The sequence below is a fragment of the Eucyclogobius newberryi genome, unplaced genomic scaffold (assembly GCF_026437365.1).
Source record: "Eucyclogobius newberryi isolate DKJ021-1_F unplaced genomic scaffold, fEucNew1.0.hap1 SCAF_7, whole genome shotgun sequence".
In the NCBI taxonomy this organism is placed as follows: domain Eukaryota; kingdom Metazoa; phylum Chordata; class Actinopteri; order Gobiiformes; family Gobiidae; genus Eucyclogobius; species Eucyclogobius newberryi.
In genome coordinates, this window is record NW_027316389.1 from 33,945,207 (window position 1) to 33,962,477 (window position 17,271).

At 43.4% G+C, this 17,271-nt stretch overlaps 1 protein-coding gene across 1 annotated transcript in view; it reads left to right on the forward strand.

The window, feature by feature from the left end:
• Positions 1–8,813, forward strand: part of sema3ab (sema domain, immunoglobulin domain (Ig), short basic domain, secreted, (semaphorin) 3Ab) — a 49,382-nt gene extending 40,569 nt beyond the window's left edge. The window contains exons 15-17 of the mRNA XM_072435728.1: positions 652–719; positions 3,400–3,545; positions 4,619–8,813. Coding sequence (XP_072291829.1) covers positions 652–719; positions 3,400–3,545; positions 4,619–5,152 — 748 coding nt within the window. The 3' untranslated portion in view covers positions 5,153–8,813. The remainder of the gene's footprint in view (positions 1–651; positions 720–3,399; positions 3,546–4,618) is intronic.
• Positions 8,814–17,271: the final 8,458 nt, after the last annotated feature.

The following is a 17,271-nucleotide window of genomic DNA, read 5'->3' on the forward strand; positions in this document are numbered from 1 at the left end:
AATGTGCCTCTGACTGAATATATTTAGTTTTGCTAAAAAAAAATCAAAATGTGATCCCAGAAAAGCTAAATTTATAATTTCACTTCCTGTTTGTAATTGAAATTACCCAGCAAACACTGAGCCAAAACTCATCTCATGTCACTTTTTTTTTTAAATTGACAAATAAAAATATATGAGAGTGACTTTATTTTGTTTAATTCATATTTAGAGAGTCAAAAAGGTTGTTTATTTGTGTAAATTCTGCAGAAACAGGAATGAGTTTCCCTAGTGTGATGTCATTTCCTGTATTTTTTTACAGATTTTTCAACTTTTCTCCACAAATTCCAATTCGATTGGTGTAAAACTATAATTTATATATACAACAGATATAAATACACAGAATAAAGTCAAAATTAGAAAATTGTAAAATCCTGTGATAGGCAATTTAATTAGAATTAAAATGGCATTCACAATTTTAAATGAGTTACACTTTTTAACCAAGCACACTTCATGAAACAAATGTACAATAAGGAGAAGTAAAAGTACAGTAACGGTACATTATTTACATCAATTACATTACTCTTTGATAGTTTTTTTAATTCAGTAACTAAATGCAACATTCCCCTCAGCGTGATGCAAAGATTGAAATGACCTGATCGTCTTGTTTTGCAGGAGGACGAGGAGGCAGGACATCAGAAACGGAGACCCGCTCACACAGTGCTCCGACTTACAGCACGACGGTAAATAAACAGAAAATATGATCCCATTATCCCGTTTTATGGCGTCTCGTGTGTTTGTAACATATAATTACATAGGACAGGAACCCTCCACTCGCACTCTGTCGGCCAAAAGCAGACCACCAGCTCCAGTCCTCTCCTGCTTCCACAACCACAAAACAGCAGCTTGTCCAAGAACTGTTTTGAGTTACCACGAGCGATTCAAAGTCCATTATCTTCAACTATTTCACATTATCTTCATTCTTGGATTTGTACTCACATGTTTAATTACAAGCAGTTCCACTCAAACTGAAAATTTGATAAAAAAAAAACTTTGCAGTTTAACTCCTGCTCTTGTCAGTTCATACTTCCGTTGTGTTTTTGGGTATGTCAATTAAAGCACTTAAAGCACTAGATGAAAATGCAATGGAAAAAGATTTTTTAAAAATGACAAAATACAAGACCTTGATAAGACATTGAATCAACCTGGACTAAACTTAATAGACCCTAATAAACCTGCACTAAACCAGGACAAACCAAGTCTACAAGTCAAGACAAAAATTGAATTAATTTGGGGTAAAATATATTAAAATTGGCACAAATCACTATTTAGTACATTACCAAATTTGTATTTTTACTTATTGCATGTTTAAAGGATACATATTTAGCCTTTCACTATGCTATAATATTGTTCAACAAAACTATTACTGGAGTTGTATATTTGCATCTTGAATGCTTCTTTCAGTAATTCCCACAAATTTGGTGATGTCAAAGGTAAAAATCAGTCTCCTACGGTTCCATAAATCATCTACAGACTCGTTCTGAGCATTTCTGCATGGCTTGTGTTAGCTTTTTTTAATTTTTTTTTTTTTTTTTTTTACTTTTATTTAACCAGGAGTTCCCATTGAGATTGAGATTTTTTTTTTTTTTTTTCCTGAATGTCATGGGCAAGCTAGCTTTTGTTTATCAGCCCACGTCAATTCCCTCTGTGGCCAGTAGATGACATGCAAACACCATGAGGTTACTTACTGGTAGAGAGTCATGTAATAAAGTGATAGCAAAGCAACTGTATTCAAGAGTATGTTTAGAGGCCAATAACAACGCTGATAACACGAGTCCTTTAACATAAAATATCAAGTAAATCTCTCAAAAGTAAATAACATTTGTTCTAATAAGACTTCCTTATGCTCGCAGTAATATTGGCCGTGCTGAGGTAAAAGTGAAGGACACAGAGTAGATTGGTGCATTTGGCAGATAGCATTCCTCGCCTTTAGTTACGGCTCATTAACTCCAGAGCCTGCTGCTGTGGAGGGAACGCCAAATCTGCCTATGATTAATAACTGTATGTATCCAATGTGATGCTCGTGTCAATATTTTTGAACAAGAAAACTCCAAGTCAAACTGAGTCTTTGTTGTTACAATACCAAATGTGAAATTCTGTTCGTACTTCAAACTAAACTGTGGTTTCGAGGTTGGCATTTGCAGAGAAGTTGCGATATCCACTCTCATGTCATCTTTGCTTCATTTATACATACATATTTTGATGAATAAGCGACCAGATTTACAACATAGTAAACAATTGTCATTCCCAGTAGCGAACCGACAGTGGATTGCTTAAGATTTTAGTCAACAGAACTTACGGTAAACAGAAAATGGCCAAGAAATCCCGAAAAGAAAGCCACAAAGTTGGGCCGTATTTCTGTCGCATTTTAGGCCTCATAAAATGCTTTGTAAACAAGGGGCTGTAAATCCGTTCCCAGCAGTCCCGGATGACATATCAGCATTCGACGCAAGGTCATTCCCACAACGTTCTCCTTTTTCCACTCATTTGTGTGAGTTTCTGTGGCAGCGATATCGGTGTCTTAGTCAAAACAGCAAAGCTACATAGCAACACCGTGTCACGGATAATTATGTTCAAGGTAAGAAGAAACCAAAAATACAAAACTGCAGGCCTGGGTTCAAATTGTTCAAACTGTCATAAATAACAACTCATGGCGTGAATTGGTCAAATGACATGGGACATTTTATGATTTATACCAGCTACACTTTATCAATTTTTTTTCTTTTTTTTTCAGTTTTTCAGTGTATTTTTTCTTCTTTTTTCTCTTCAAATTACTAAATGTAGCTTGCATTAAAAAAAAAAAAAAAAAGTCTAATTTACATAGCGCTTTTCTACCTTCAATGAACCAGTTGCCCATTTGTTCACGTAGACACTGGGGATGGTTCGGGTCATGTGTCTTGCCCAAGGACACAACCGTATTCTTACATTTTTCTATGGCAGCTGCGATTGCACCGTCAGCGGATCCTGCACCAAGGTTTATGTCGGGATTTGAACCGCCGACCTTCTTTCGTGTCTGGATGGGTTTTCTCAACAAAGTCTTTTAGTTTTCCATCCAACATTAAAATACTGCTAATCCTCCAGCTAGAAGATCCTAGTTTAAGAGGGACAGTGTGAATGGGGCAACCAGAGCCATTAGAATTTGGTTTAAATGGCCATCATTATGAGCTGAAGATATTCCTGGAAATCAGTGCTGACTCTTTCACGCATGACTTTTGTTAAATTGAATCAGGGTGGACTGTCCATTGTCCCCGCAGTAACCTGAGTCATACACCAAATTATACACGGATAGTATTCCTCTGCTTGTTGAGCTCTTCGAGTATGCCAGCTATGTCGCTAATGAAGGTGTGATGTTGTGTGTTCCAGAGGAGCTGAACGGGCTGACTACGTTGCAGGATAAGACGGTGTACGGAGTGGAGAACAGCAGCACCTTCCTGGAATGTAGCCCCAAGTCCCAGAGAGCGCGGACCCACTGGCAGTACCAGAACTCCGGGGACGAGCGCAGGGAAGAGGTGGGCCCCATACAGCACTGATCTGGTTCATATCTGTGGGACTATGGAGATGGAATTTGACTGTGTTAAACTCAAAATCAATCAATCCATCCATCTTCTTCCGCTTATCCGGGGCCGGGGTCGTGGGGGCAGCAGTCTAAGCAGGGACTCCCAGACTTCCTACTCCCCAAACACTTCATCCAACTCCTCCGGGGGGATCCCGAGGCATTCCTAGGCCAGTCGAGAGACATAGTCCCTCCAGCGTGTCCTGGGTCTTCCCCGGGGCCTCTTCCCGGTGGGACATGCCCAAAACACCTCCCCAGGGAGGCACCCAGGAGGCATCCGGAATAGATGCCCGATCCACCTCAGCTGGCTACTCTCACCGTGGAGGCGCAGCGGCTCCTCCCGTGTGACTGAGCTCCTCACCCTATCTCTAAGGGAGCGCCCAGCCACCCGGCGGAGGAAACTCATTTCGACCGCTTTTATCCGCGATCTTGTCCTTTCGGTCATTACCCAAAGCTCATGACCATAGGTGAGGGTAGGAACGTAGACCGACCGGTAAATCGAGAGCTTTGCCTTTCGACTCAGCTCCTTCTTTACCACAACAGTCCGATGCAGCGGCTGCATCACTGCAGCCGCTGCACCGATCCGCCTGTCAATCTCACGCTCCATCCTTCCCTCACTCTGAACAAGACCCAGAGATACTTGAACTCCTCCACTTGGGGCAAGGACTCCCCACCCAAAATATTGCTTTCAATTAAAGGTTTGGTTCATAATTTGGTGCCTCAGTACAATAAAAGCAGCTTTTGATAAACATATGTCAGACCAGTATGTACTCTTTGCATCTTATTATGCAGCAGTTTTATTAATGGTGAACCTAAAAGTAGCATTGAGATGTTAGCTAGCTAGGAGTTGTTAGCATCTCTGTTGTTCAATAGAACATTTCCCCCTGAGAAGTTAGGACTGTGATGAATAAGTTTGGACTCAACTTTCTTTTTGTGTTTGGATAGTGAGATATCTTATTCTAGATCTGTGCCATTGACCAAACAAAATAAAAAAAACTAATCCAAAAACCCTTTATTTTTCTGCCTTAGGTCAAATCCGAGGAGCGTTTCATCCGCACTGACCAGGGCTTGCTGATCCGCACTCTCTCCAAGTCGGACTCTGGTGTGTACATCTGCCAGGCTGTGGAGCACGGCTTCATGCAAACGCTGCTGAAGGTCACCCTGGAGGTCATCAGCACGGAGCGGCTCGAGAACCTCATCCGCCGCGACGAAGAAGGGGGCGGAGTCAAAGTATACGCCCCGCCACCGCCCCAGGAGACGCCCAATCAGAAGCTGTGGTACCGCGATTTCCTGTCACTGGTCAACCATCCCACTTTGCACAGCGTCGACGAGTTTTGCGAGCAAGTCTGGAAGCGCGAGAGAAAACACCGGAAGCAAAAGGCGCATATGGTTCAGGCGCAGCAGCAGCAACAGCAGACAAAGACGATACTGAGTCCGAGCGCTCACGCGCACGGTCAAATGCACGCTCCGAGTTTGGCGGCGAAATGGAAACATCTTCAAGAAAGGCAGAAAGGGCGGAATCGGAGGACCCACGATATACAGAGAGCTCCTCGCAGCGTCTGATCCATTCAGCTGACTGGATTTTGAAATCTCTAACCAGATTTTAAGACTGGAATAATAGACAATGATGAACGGGTTGGACTTTTATGGATGGCTGGAGAAAAGTGGACACTGGATGACAAAATTCAATACAGTAGTGTAAAGATGTAACAATGGACGTTTTTGAAGTGGTTGGGAGACTATGGAAACATTAGCTAATTTGATGCACTGCTTTGTGGTATGTTGTAGTCTACCTTTTATTCTCCTCAAGAGAGCGTCATGAAGACATTATCAAAATGAAATGAAAACAATTTAATGAACAGGACTAAAATGAGACTCATCCAGTCGCAAACAAGGACTGCTAAAATGGCTAACACATGGCTAACTCACTAATAATTGCTTTGTTTTATGGTTAAACATTGTAATTCAACCTTTAGTCGAGTTAGCAAGTTAGCAATCATTGACAAAACAGCATTGACGCTGTTCAAAGTGATCACATTACCACAAAGAGTAGCATAAAGACAGCTAGCGGCATACACTACATACTGAAAAGTGTCTGTGTCCTCCATGCATGCTAACTAGGTATCCCTTTATTAGCCACAGCAGATACCGACAAATAATTTTATGATTCTGTGGGTAAATGGACTCCAGTGGTATTACAAGCACAAATTAAGCTATTGGGAGCACAGAAAAGCTAGATCAAATGCCCAGGCACTGCAAGGAAACTGGGAAAAGCAGTCCCCAGGGCTCGCCATTAACTGTGGATGTAGGCTAGTAACATGCTCAGTGTAATCAACCAATCAATAATAAAACTCATATAATTGGTCTCCAATGAGTAATTCAAGCACATCATAGCAGTTATTACAGTAATAATAGAAAAGATCAAACCCAAGTCTTAAAGTTCAACAAGAGGACACATTGGGGAGGGCCTTACCGATCCAGTGTCAGGGCAGTTTCAGAAGAGTAACAGCCCTCAGGACAAAAGTGTTCCTCCGGTGAACTATGGAGACCCATTGCCCATAATATTTAAGTACATTTTCATATTTAGATTTAAATGCATATGACAGGTTAGACACAGGTTACACATGTAAGATTTTAATAAAAAATTTCATATTTTCTCTCATTTTCCCAATTTTGGTGGCGTTTACTAATGTTACTTCCTGGTTAGACATGAGTAAGAGATGTGACATAGTTAGAGCCACACACGCAGCAGTGCTCTTCTCCCCCATCGAGCGCTGCAGTTCCAATGGACTGAGCACTTGTCTAACTCACGACAGGTTTAAGATAGTAATACCTTATCCAGATATTTAAGTACATTTATGGTTGCATGTAAACTGTCCCAGCATTTTTTTATGGAATGTTGCTTATTGATGACACAAACAAAGGGATTCCTTTTTAGAACTCAGCTTTACGTCCTGTCATTTTATTTGTCAATTTTACAACTTTGCCGAGGCAAAACCACGATAAATATTTACCACAGGTGCGATCCCAACAAATGTTGTAATAATTAGAAAAACATGAGAACCTGTCATAAGTACTTAAATATAATGTATACAAATATGAATTGCAAACTCATAGATCATGCAGTTTTTTTAAGTTAATATTTTGGTCTGTTTACTTTATTGCCAAAATAAGATTTAATTCCACTTTTTGCCAGAGAATAAGAACAATTTTTAAACCATTGCTAGCAAAACTGCTATAAATAACTAGCGATGTAATTATTATTATGTGACATTAATTGGATGTTTTGTAGCTTCAAATGTATATACATTGAACACAATCAAAAGTCATTCAACCTTGATGGACGCACTTCCTCCATTACCACCTAGTGATGTCACAAATTGAAACTAAGCCTAATGAGCTACAGAGGAGGAGCCAAAACATTCATGTGTGAAAACAAACCACAGCGCGGTTTTTGATGGTTAACATTTTCACTGAATGTAGGACCTTTAAAACATGCACTGTGTAACTTTTCTGTTGGAGAATCCATGGCGTTGTTATTGATTTCCTGGAATGCTGTGCAGTTTGGGAATAAACTTGTCTAACTTGCATTTATCCCAGTAAAACAGAAAGGTTACATTGTGCACCTTTAGTCAACATGAGAAATGTTAATGCCGAGCCCTGACTGTCACTATATGTTTGAATATATGTAAAAGTGTAGCTGAAATGTAAATATTGTACTCAAAACGAAAAGGGAATAGCTTGCAGTTGTCTTTGTTGCATTTTGTTCTCGGTATAGTAATTTATTTATGACAAGCAGTTGTGAACAGGGATATAGTGAACTAGTCTGTCCTCATGCCAAGAACCATTATATTTTATAATATTGTGTTTCGTGGATCATAAAAGTTACTCCCATTTCAACAGTCATAAAAGCAACTGTCATTGGGATGCGTGCCTGCCAGATGCGTCATGTTCCTCCATTTTGTACACAGCCTGTTTTATTTGTATTTATTGTCATTAAATATCATAAGATGGTATGTAAAGTGCAGTATAATAATTGGGTTAAAGAAGTACTTTGGTTTGTAGGAAACATACTGTATGGAGAAGCAGGCAGAAGTACTATGTTACTTGGAATGTAACCTGGGTTCTCCGAGTGCAAGTAATGTTCAACACAAAATTAGAGGTTATATCAAATAATTTGGCTCTAATGTAGTAAGGCTTTGGTTTGTAAAGTTATTGATGGCTTGCAAAACAAAAATAGTATGTTAAAAATACTGAAACATTAACAGTCAGAGATAACAGCAGGAGTAGCAGTAATTCAGTGGAGTATTAGCCGAATTAGCCAAAAGTTTGACGGTCCAATTCCTGCTCCCACGGTGTATCCTGCCAATATGTACATGAGCAGGACACTTTTGCCACTTTGAATTGGTTCCTTGATGCATTTCCGAGTTGGTGCTGTCCGTGGAGGTAGAAATTTGCATTGTTTGGTTGAAACTATGCAACAACAAAACCAGTTTATTACTTCTGTCTTCTTCTCCAACACTAAATAAAATGAAAAGAACCTATTGTTAACTGTTAAGCTTTTTTTTTGGTTTCGATAAGAAGCATAATCAGGTACATTGACAAAGTACTGACCTATACTGCACAAGACCAATGACAACCACTTACATGCATCCTTCTCAAATGATTACAACATTACTACGGGATCCATCTTTTACACGCATTTTACAACTGCTATTTTTTTTTTTCTTCTTTTTTCTGGACATAACTGTGTGTTAAAATGCACAACCCTGGAATGTAGCTGTGAACTATTTAAAATATTGTATATCTTTGGTTCTATGGGGCTCATAATACCTGGTGTAAATACAAACGTTCTGGTCTATGTTGGACACTGTGTACTAGTGCATGTGGACCTAAGTGTTATGGCATTGTAGTCTGACGTATGTTGTTATTAAAAAAAAAAAGAAGAAAAGATGTACATACTGATGCTGATCGCTCGAGAGATTGTATGATTCTGTGCAGATGTGAGGTCGAGATTGACGTAATGCCGATATACAAAATGGAGGAATTGGAAATCGAGAGGAAGATTCTGCGAGACCGGCTTCAAAAGGGACTCGTGGTTAGAGGCTGGAGTTGGAGGCTTCATGTGGATACTGGACAGTGTGTTGAGGGTGGACTTGGGTCTTGGCATGTTGCTGATATGATGTACTCTACTGATCTAATAAATGTCTTCATAAATAACTCACTTCGTTGTCTCTGTATAGTAAAAGGAACAGATTTTTCATTACAGCTTGGTAAAAAAAAACACAACACGCTCATATTTATGGTGTAATAATCATAATACAACTTTTATCTAACACGGACGTCGAGTTAAACATCAAACTGACTGTATAATTCAACTTTTTGCTTGTGATCTTCTCAATCAAAGGTAAATCAGACTTTGTGAGCAGAGGAGGGTGAGTGTGAGGAATTGAGGTGCAGAGGGAGTGATGGATTAGGTCGATTGTTGAGTACTCCTCTGACAATCTTCTAAGCGTGGCGTTACTTGTAGACCCACACTCAACCAGAACATACAGGGACCACTGCTGTTGGGCAGATGGTCACTGTCCTAAGTCTCACAACCGCAGGAAGAGACGAAGATGAGACCTCAACACCAGCCGTGGGAACTTCTGTGAATAAGTATCCGCTCAAGCTTCGGCATCAGGACAGTGAACGCCCACCTCATGGCTCCACACCCGCCCAGAGACCATCAGAGACCTTCAGCACTGGCGGGAAACATCTCATGATGCAGTAGATGGAGTAGCATTTAGCTTCATTCACCGCAGTTTGATTAATCCCGGTTTGAACGTGCTCTCCCTCCGAGCACCAGTGTGTGGCGCCAAAACTCAGTTAGTCCCGTGGGGAACAGCAGACATGCAAATGTTCTAAAACATGAGAAGCCAAACAAGGTACTCAAGAGCATGTTTAAAGGTTAATAACAATACAAGTAATGCATTTTTCTTTTAAGATTTGTTTTTATCTTGACTATGAGTGTCAATTTGAAGCACTCCTCTTATTTTAGAACATGTTTAATACAGTTCAATCCGAGTTTAACGATTACAGTTTGCACATTTGTATTGTAATATTTGTATTTTTATCTGACTTGTAGTTTATCAATAAGAGTAACAGTGTGCAGGGTACTTCAGCACAAAGGTTACAATGCCCATTTAATTAAAAAAAAAAAGTTTTCTCATTCTCAAAAGTCATCTCAGAGCCCCATCTAGTGGTGTAATACCACATAGGCAAAAACAACTACAAATGTGGCTCACACATTTGCAGTTTTTACACTTTTAAAATGTTTGCTTTTTGTTCAACTGGATTTTTTTTTTAGATTAAGGCCAATCTTTAAACCATCTCGTCTTCTTGTATTGTGTTATGTATATTTTAATCAAATCAGTAATTGAGATTGATTGTTTTATCTCTCATGATTGATTTTCTCCTGCCATAATATATAACTAACTCTATTTTAATTTAATATTTCCATTACTGTTCGTGTGTTTTTAACTTTAACATAAATATGAACACTTTTCAGATTTGAGCAGAACCAAGAGGGACCAAGGCCACTTCCACAGAGCGTTGCTTCCCTCTGCTGGCTGAAGCATGAGAGAGCAGAGAGCACTTGGGACAGGGACAGAAGTGACGAATGGAAAAACTGACATCGGCACAAGTAACAGAACAGCCATTACTGTTTCCACCAAAGCCCAGGCACAAGTGGATATTTGTATAAAACTTGAAATACGTCCCAAAGTAAATGTACACGCAAAAGTTCAAAATTTGTTAATGTATTTCTTCGTGGAAAGTTTTCTTTAGGGAAAATAAAGCCGCACGTGTTTAGAAAAACACTCGGGTCATTAGAAAAATCATTAAAATAAAGTTCAAGATGTTCCCGGCACCATAAACCTACATGTCACATACCATTATTCACCTAAATACTCATAAAGACTTTATATTTCTTGTTTGAGTAATATAATTTTGCAATAGACATTTAGGAATATTCTACTCTCAAAATGAGAGTAGAAATATACACATACTTCTTCATATCATAATGTTTTCTAACCGTGACTGAGAGAAACAGCTCATTTTCCTGTGTTCTGCACTCATCATCTGAGAAACATATAGTAGGTTAGTAAAATAATAATAAAAAGACAACACAGAAAAATCTTAATCTGTGTGACTGATTCCTAAATGATGAGAATCTGCTGCATAATTATCAGATTCTCATCAAATGTTGCCTGAATTATTAGCTATGAGGCCGATCTCAGCAATTCTCAAAAAGACGTTTAGTAATTCCAAGTTTGTGTCGCTGTGAGATGTGGCTAAAGCTAGAGGAAACAGGAAACTGCTTTTGGCTTCTCCTCAGCATTTATTTAACTTCTCTACAAAGCCTCTACACTAACATGTTGGATCAGGGCTATTCACCTTAACTTCATCTATGAAACTTAAACCAGACCAAACCAGGTCTAAATTAGGGCAAACCCGGAATTTATTTATTCATTTATATGTACACGGAAGATGGTTTGTGGGCCGGATTAAATAATTTGGCGGGCCTGATTTGGCCCCCAGGTCTTATATTGAATAGCCCTGTGTTGGACGCATTGCACACTTGCTGGTGCACAAAAACAGATACACACAATAAATATTTAACCACAGTATATTGTTTCATTTAATTCAGATCGGGCCACAGCGCTCCCCAGTTTGTTTTTGGTTGTTGTTCTGGGTTGATTTGTGTGGCTCATAGGGCCCTAAAGTCAGTTCTCTCTGCTTACACTGGGGCCGCAGTGACTGACAGTGGCATTTGGACATCTACTGCACCACCTCAGCTCATATCCTGTGGGGGAAATGAAAAGAACGTTTGTTTATTTTTTAATAACGGTGGCTCACAGAAAACATTGGCAGGCCTGCAAAGCTGTAAAATATGTTTCAAGTTTGCGCTGGACTCAAAGTAAATGTATAATTTGTAGTCATGTCATATTTGGCACGCAGAGCTTTACTCTAACAGATCCAAGAGAAGACAAAAGTAGAGGATAGAGGACATAAGCTGGTTGAAACATCTTAAATAAATGTACAATATATTACATTGTTAAATATCACACAGAAGAACTCTTAATCTAAAGGAAACTACAGCTACTTACAATAACTAAATTAAAGACATTCATTACAGCTGTTTGTATCGCTCAAATATGTGTGTCTTACTGCAAGAAAGCTCGCCTCTCCACAGACCTGACTTGTAACTGACTTTTATTTGTGTCTGTTTGCGTGAGACCAATTTAAATATTCTAAACTATTCATTGTAATGAGGCAAGAAAATAAAAAAAAAAATACTTTTGAAGTTTTTAGACACAAATGTTCAATTTTTCTGTAATGACTTCCAGCTACTTTTTCTAACGTTAATTTATGTTTTTGTGCCGCTTTGTGACCTCTGGCTCGAAAATATTTTTGTGCAATTTGTCCAGCTTCATGTTGGATTAAAGATGTTCATCCAAATTCACCGAAAAAAGCCCTGTTTTTTCATAGTTTGTGACGCTCCACTGTTCCTTCCGGCACCAGCCTTTAAAATGCAGGGCTTCTGTTTACAAAGACTACTGGGTAAAAGGGTTTGGCGTTAAAGCCCTTGTACGTAACCTTTTAGACACAAAACAGACTATTAGAAAAGCATGTATGTTTGTTTTTTGTAGTTTTTATTGCACTGAAAAAGGTAAAACAAAACTCTCCTTACAGTGAGTAGGCTTGCATCTCCACAAACCTGACCCATACTTGACCTGGGGGCGCCTCCTCCTGCTTGTTTCCATGGAAAAGTTGTTCTTTGGGTTATAATATTCCACATTATGCCATAAAACCTATCTATTCCCACAAGGTATTCTTTAAAGTGGCTGTACCCAATTTTTATACGTCATTTATCCAAAAAACAGAAAATATACCGTTAGCATGCTAATGTTTGTCTCACTTCTCGCTTCTCAAATTTGTGGAAAGCACTTCTGGACGGTCAGAAAACATCAGGAATAACTTTGGACCGCCGTAAACTTTTTCTTTTTTTTAGACCTTAACATCGGGTACAGTGCCTTTAAACTTGCAGAAATACAGCCTGTAATGCAAAAAAAAATAAAACTAAAAAGGGGAAGAAAAAAACATTCTTTGTCACTAGTTTCCATTTGCTTTTGTCTGTTTTGACGCTTACCTCATCACGGTCAGGTTGTCCTCCAGAACACGCTTCACATAAACAGGTAATTCACATAAACAAAGCATGCCCTATGTTTAGAGATAATCAGGATAATTGTACAGTGAAGCCTGTTCTGGTCTAGACAGTCCATTATTTACAGGACCTTAAAGGAACTCTGTCAAATAGTGTAAAGTCCCGTGATTTTCAACCAGATTTCCCTGAACCAAAATCAATCATGGTTGAAAAGAACCAGCCGCACTGCCAAATACAAGAGCCGGACACTGAAGGACCGTAGTGTCATTATATATTGGATGGTGTGTGTTTTCTCTTCACATTCTACCAGGTAAAAGGGCTAAAGGTTACTATACATACATTTTTGAAGTTGGAAAATGACACATTAAACAAAACTGGAACTACCCTATGCTGCTGATAGAATAACCCTAAAACAACGTAATGTCCAAAAAAATCGTAGTGACAGGGGCAGAGTGTTGTCCCAGTGTAGTGGCAGCGATGTCCCGGTGTAGTGGCAGGTGCAGAGCGTCGTCCCAGTGTAGTGGCAGCGTTGTCCCGGTGTAGTGGCAGGGGCAGAGTGTTGTCCCAGTGTAGTGGCAGCGATGTCCCGGTGTAGTGGCAGGGGCAGAGTGTCGTCCCAGTGTAGTGGCAACGTTGTCCCGGTGTAGAGGCAGGTGCAGAGCGTCGTCCCAGTGTAGTGGCAGCGTTGTCCCGGTGTAGTGGCAGGGGCAGAGTGTCGTCCCAGTGTAGTGGTGTAGTGGCCGCATTGTCCCGGCGTAGTGGCAGTGTTGTCCCGGTGTAGTGGCAGCGTTGTCCCGGTGTAGCGGCAGGGGCAGAGTGTCGTCCCAGTGTAGTGGCAGCGTTGACCCGGTGTAGTGGCAGCGTTGTCCCGGTGTAGCGGCAGGGGCAGAGTGTCGTCCCAGTGTAGTGGCAGCGATGTCCCGGTGTAGTGGCAGGGGCAGAGTGTCGTCCCAGTGTAGTGGCAGCGTTGTCCCGGTGTAGTGGCAGGGGCAGAGCGTCGTCCCAGTGTAGTGGCAGTGTTGTCCCGGTGTAGTGGCAGGGGCAGAGTGTCGTCCCAGTGTAGTGGCAATGTTGTCCCGGTGTAGTGGCAGGTGCAGAGCGTCGTCCCAGTGTAGTGGCAGCGATGTCCCGGTTTAGTGGCAGGGCAGAGTGTCGTCCCATTGTAGTGGCAGTGTTGTCCCGGTGTAGTGGCAGGGGCAGAGTGTCGTGCCAGTGTAGTGGCAGCGTTGTCCCGGTGTAGTGGCAGGGGCAGAGTGTCGTCCCAGTGTAGTGGCAGCGATGTCCCGGTGTAGTGGCAGGGGCAGAGTGTCGTCCCAGTGTAGTGGCAGCGTTGTCCCGGTGTAGTGGCAGGGGCAGAGCGTCGTCCCAGTGTAGTGGCAGTGTTGTCCCGGTGTAGTGGCAGGGGCAGAGTGTTGTCCCAGTGTAGTGGCAGCGATGTCCCGGTGTAGTGGCAGGTGCAGAGCGTCGTCCCAGTGTAGTGGCAGCGTTGTCCCGGTGTAGTGGCAGGTGCAGAGCGTCGTCCCAGTGTAGTGGCAGCGTTGTCCCGGTGTAGTGGCAGGGGCAGAGTGTTGTCCCAGTGTAGTGGCAGCGATGTCCCGGTGTAGTGGCAGGGGCAGAGTGTCGTCCCAGTGTAGTGGCAACGTTGTCCCGGTGTAGAGGCAGGTGCAGAGCGTCGTCCCAGTGTAGTGGCAGCGTTGTCCCGGTGTAGTGGCAGGGGCAGAGTGTCGTCCCAGTGTAGTGGTGTAGTGGCCGCCTTGTCCCGGTGTAGTGGCAGTGTTGTCCCGGTGTAGTGGCAGGGGCAGAGTGTCGTCCCAGTGTAGTGGCAGCGATGTCCCGGTGTAGTGGCAGGGGCAGAGTGTCGTCCCAGTGTAGTGGCAGCGTTGTCCCGGTGTAGTGGCAGGGGCAGAGCGTCGTCCCAGTGTAGTGGCAGTGTTGTCCCGGTGTAGTGGCAGGGGCAGAGTGTCGTCCCAGTGTAGTGGCAGCGTTGTCCCGGTGTAGTGGCAGGGGCAGAGTGTCGTCCCAGTGTAGTGGCAGCGATGTCCCGGTGTAGTGGCAGGGGCAGAGTGTCGTCCCAGTGTAGTGGCAGCGTTGTCCCGGTGTAGTGGCAGGGGCAGAGCGTCGTCCCAGTGTAGTGGCAGTGTTGTCCCGGTGTAGTGGCAGGGGCAGAGTGTCGTCCCAGTGTAGTGGCAATGTTGTCCCGGTGTAGTGGCAGGTGCAGAGCGTCGTCCCAGTGTAGTGGCAGCGATGTCCCGGTGTAGTGGCAGGTGCAGAGTGTCGTCCCAGTGTAGTGGCAGCGTTGTCCCGGTGTAGTGGCAGGTGCAGAGCGTCGTCCCAGTGTAGTGGCAGCGATGTCCCGGTTTAGTGGCAGGGCAGAGTGTCGTCCCATTGTAGTGGCAGTGTTGTCCCGGTGTAGTGGCAGGGGCAGAGTGTTGTCCCAGTGTAGTGGCAGCGATGTCCCGGTGTAGTGGCAGGGGCAGAGTGTTGTCCCAGTGTAGTGGCAGCGATGTCCCGGTGTAGTGGCAGGTGCAGAGCGTCGTCCCAGTGTAGTGGCAGCGTTGTCCCGGTGTAGTGGCAGGGGCAGAGTGTCGTCCCAGTGTAGTGGCAGCGTTGTCCCGGTGTAGTGGCAGGGGCAGAGCGTCGTCCCAGTGTAGTGGCAGTGTTGTCCCGGTGTAGTGGCAGGGGCAGAGTGTTGTCCCAGTGTAGTGGCAGCGATGTCCCGGTGTAGTGGCAGGTGCAGAGCGTCGTCCCAGTGTAGTGGCAGCGTTGTCCCGGTGTAGTGGCAGGTGCAGAGCGTCGTCCCAGTGTAGTGGCAGCGATGTCCCGATGTAGTGGCAGGGGCAGAGTGTCGTCCCAGTGTAGTGGCAACGTTGTCCCGGTGTAGAGGCAGGTGCAGAGCGTCGTCCCAGTGTAGTGGCAGCGTTGTCCCGGTGTAGTGGCAGGGGCAGAGTGTCGTCCCAGTGTAGTGGTGTAGTGGCCGCATTGTCCCGGTGTAGTGGCAGTGTTGTCCCGGTGTAGTGGCAGCGTTGTCCCGGTGTAGCGGCAGGGGCAGAGTGTCGTCCCAGTGTAGTGGCAGCGATGTCCCGGTGTAGTGGCAGGGGCAGAGTGTCGTCCCAGTGTAGTGGCAGCGTTGTCCCGGTGTAGTGGCAGGGGCAGAGCGTCGTCCCAGTGTAGTGGCAGTGTTGTCCCGGTGTAGTGGCAGGGGCAGAGCGTCGTCCCAGTGTAGTGGCAGTGTTGTCCCGGTGTAGTGGCAGGTGCAGAGCGTCGTCCCAGTGTAGTGGCAGCGATGTCCCGGTTTAGTGGCAGGGCAGAGTGTCGTCCCATTGTAGTGGCAGTGTTGTCCCGGTGTAGTGGCAGGGGCAGAGTGTCGTGCCAGTGTAGTGGCAGCGTTGTCCCGGTGTAGTGGCAGGGGCAGAGCGTCGTCCCAGTGTAGTGGCAGTGTTGTCCCGGTGTAGTGGCAGGTGCAGAGCGTCGTCCCAGTGTAGTGGCAGCGATGTCCCGGTGTAGTGGCAGGTGCAGAGTGTCGTCCCAGTGTAGTGGCAGCGTTGTCCCGGTGTAGTGGCAGGGACAGAGCGTCGTCCCAGTGTAGTGGCCGAGTGGCCTTTGAATGAGTGTTGTAGTAGAGAGGCTGGTGTCTACCTCATAATCTAATGTCAAACAAAATAAACAAAAAATCAACTAAATAAATATTCAAAGCCCAAATGTCTACGATTTCAGACACAAGATGCACTGGCTTCAGGCACAGAGACTTTAAAGCGGCTTTGCTTGCATACGTTGCAGAAAAAGATTCAGTTGTAGTCATCTGGACTGGACTTTTTTATTTTTTTAAACGATACGTTTCAACTTTTATCCAAGAGTCATTCTCAATCTACGAATCAGGACTGGGAACTCAGATATTCATCCTACTCTAAGTAGGCCCTGCCTACCGGGCATGACCTCCTGATTAAAGGTGTTATTGGTTTCACCAGAAACTAAACTTCTTTGTTTTCTATCAAACTAGCCTCTTTGTCTACTGTCAGTCCTTTAATGGGCTATCAGCCTCCTATTGTACCTGGCTCACAGTAAGGTTGAATCTTAACCCGTTTCTATTTAAGGACGTTTTTTCCTTTTTAACAAAGATTGCCTATTTAACTTTCTCTTTCAAACCATCTTTTTTCCCTGCTTTGAATCCTTACCTCACTGTCTTTGATAAAATGGTTTGTGGCTTTAAAATGAAGATGCACCGCGCTCTGAGGCCCTGAACTTGCATTTACATTGTACATTTACACAAGAGGCTTTATCAGCACAGAAGACATGCAAGTTCTTGTTTTAATTAAAGGGTGCTGGACTTTACTGGAGAAATGTATTTACCCAGTGTGTTTCAACTTTAGTTTGTAAATACCCAGGTGAACATGTTATATCTACTGTACCAGTAGATACTGCACCCGTAGATATAACATGCTATACCTACTAGTGCTACTGGTACAGTAGATATTAC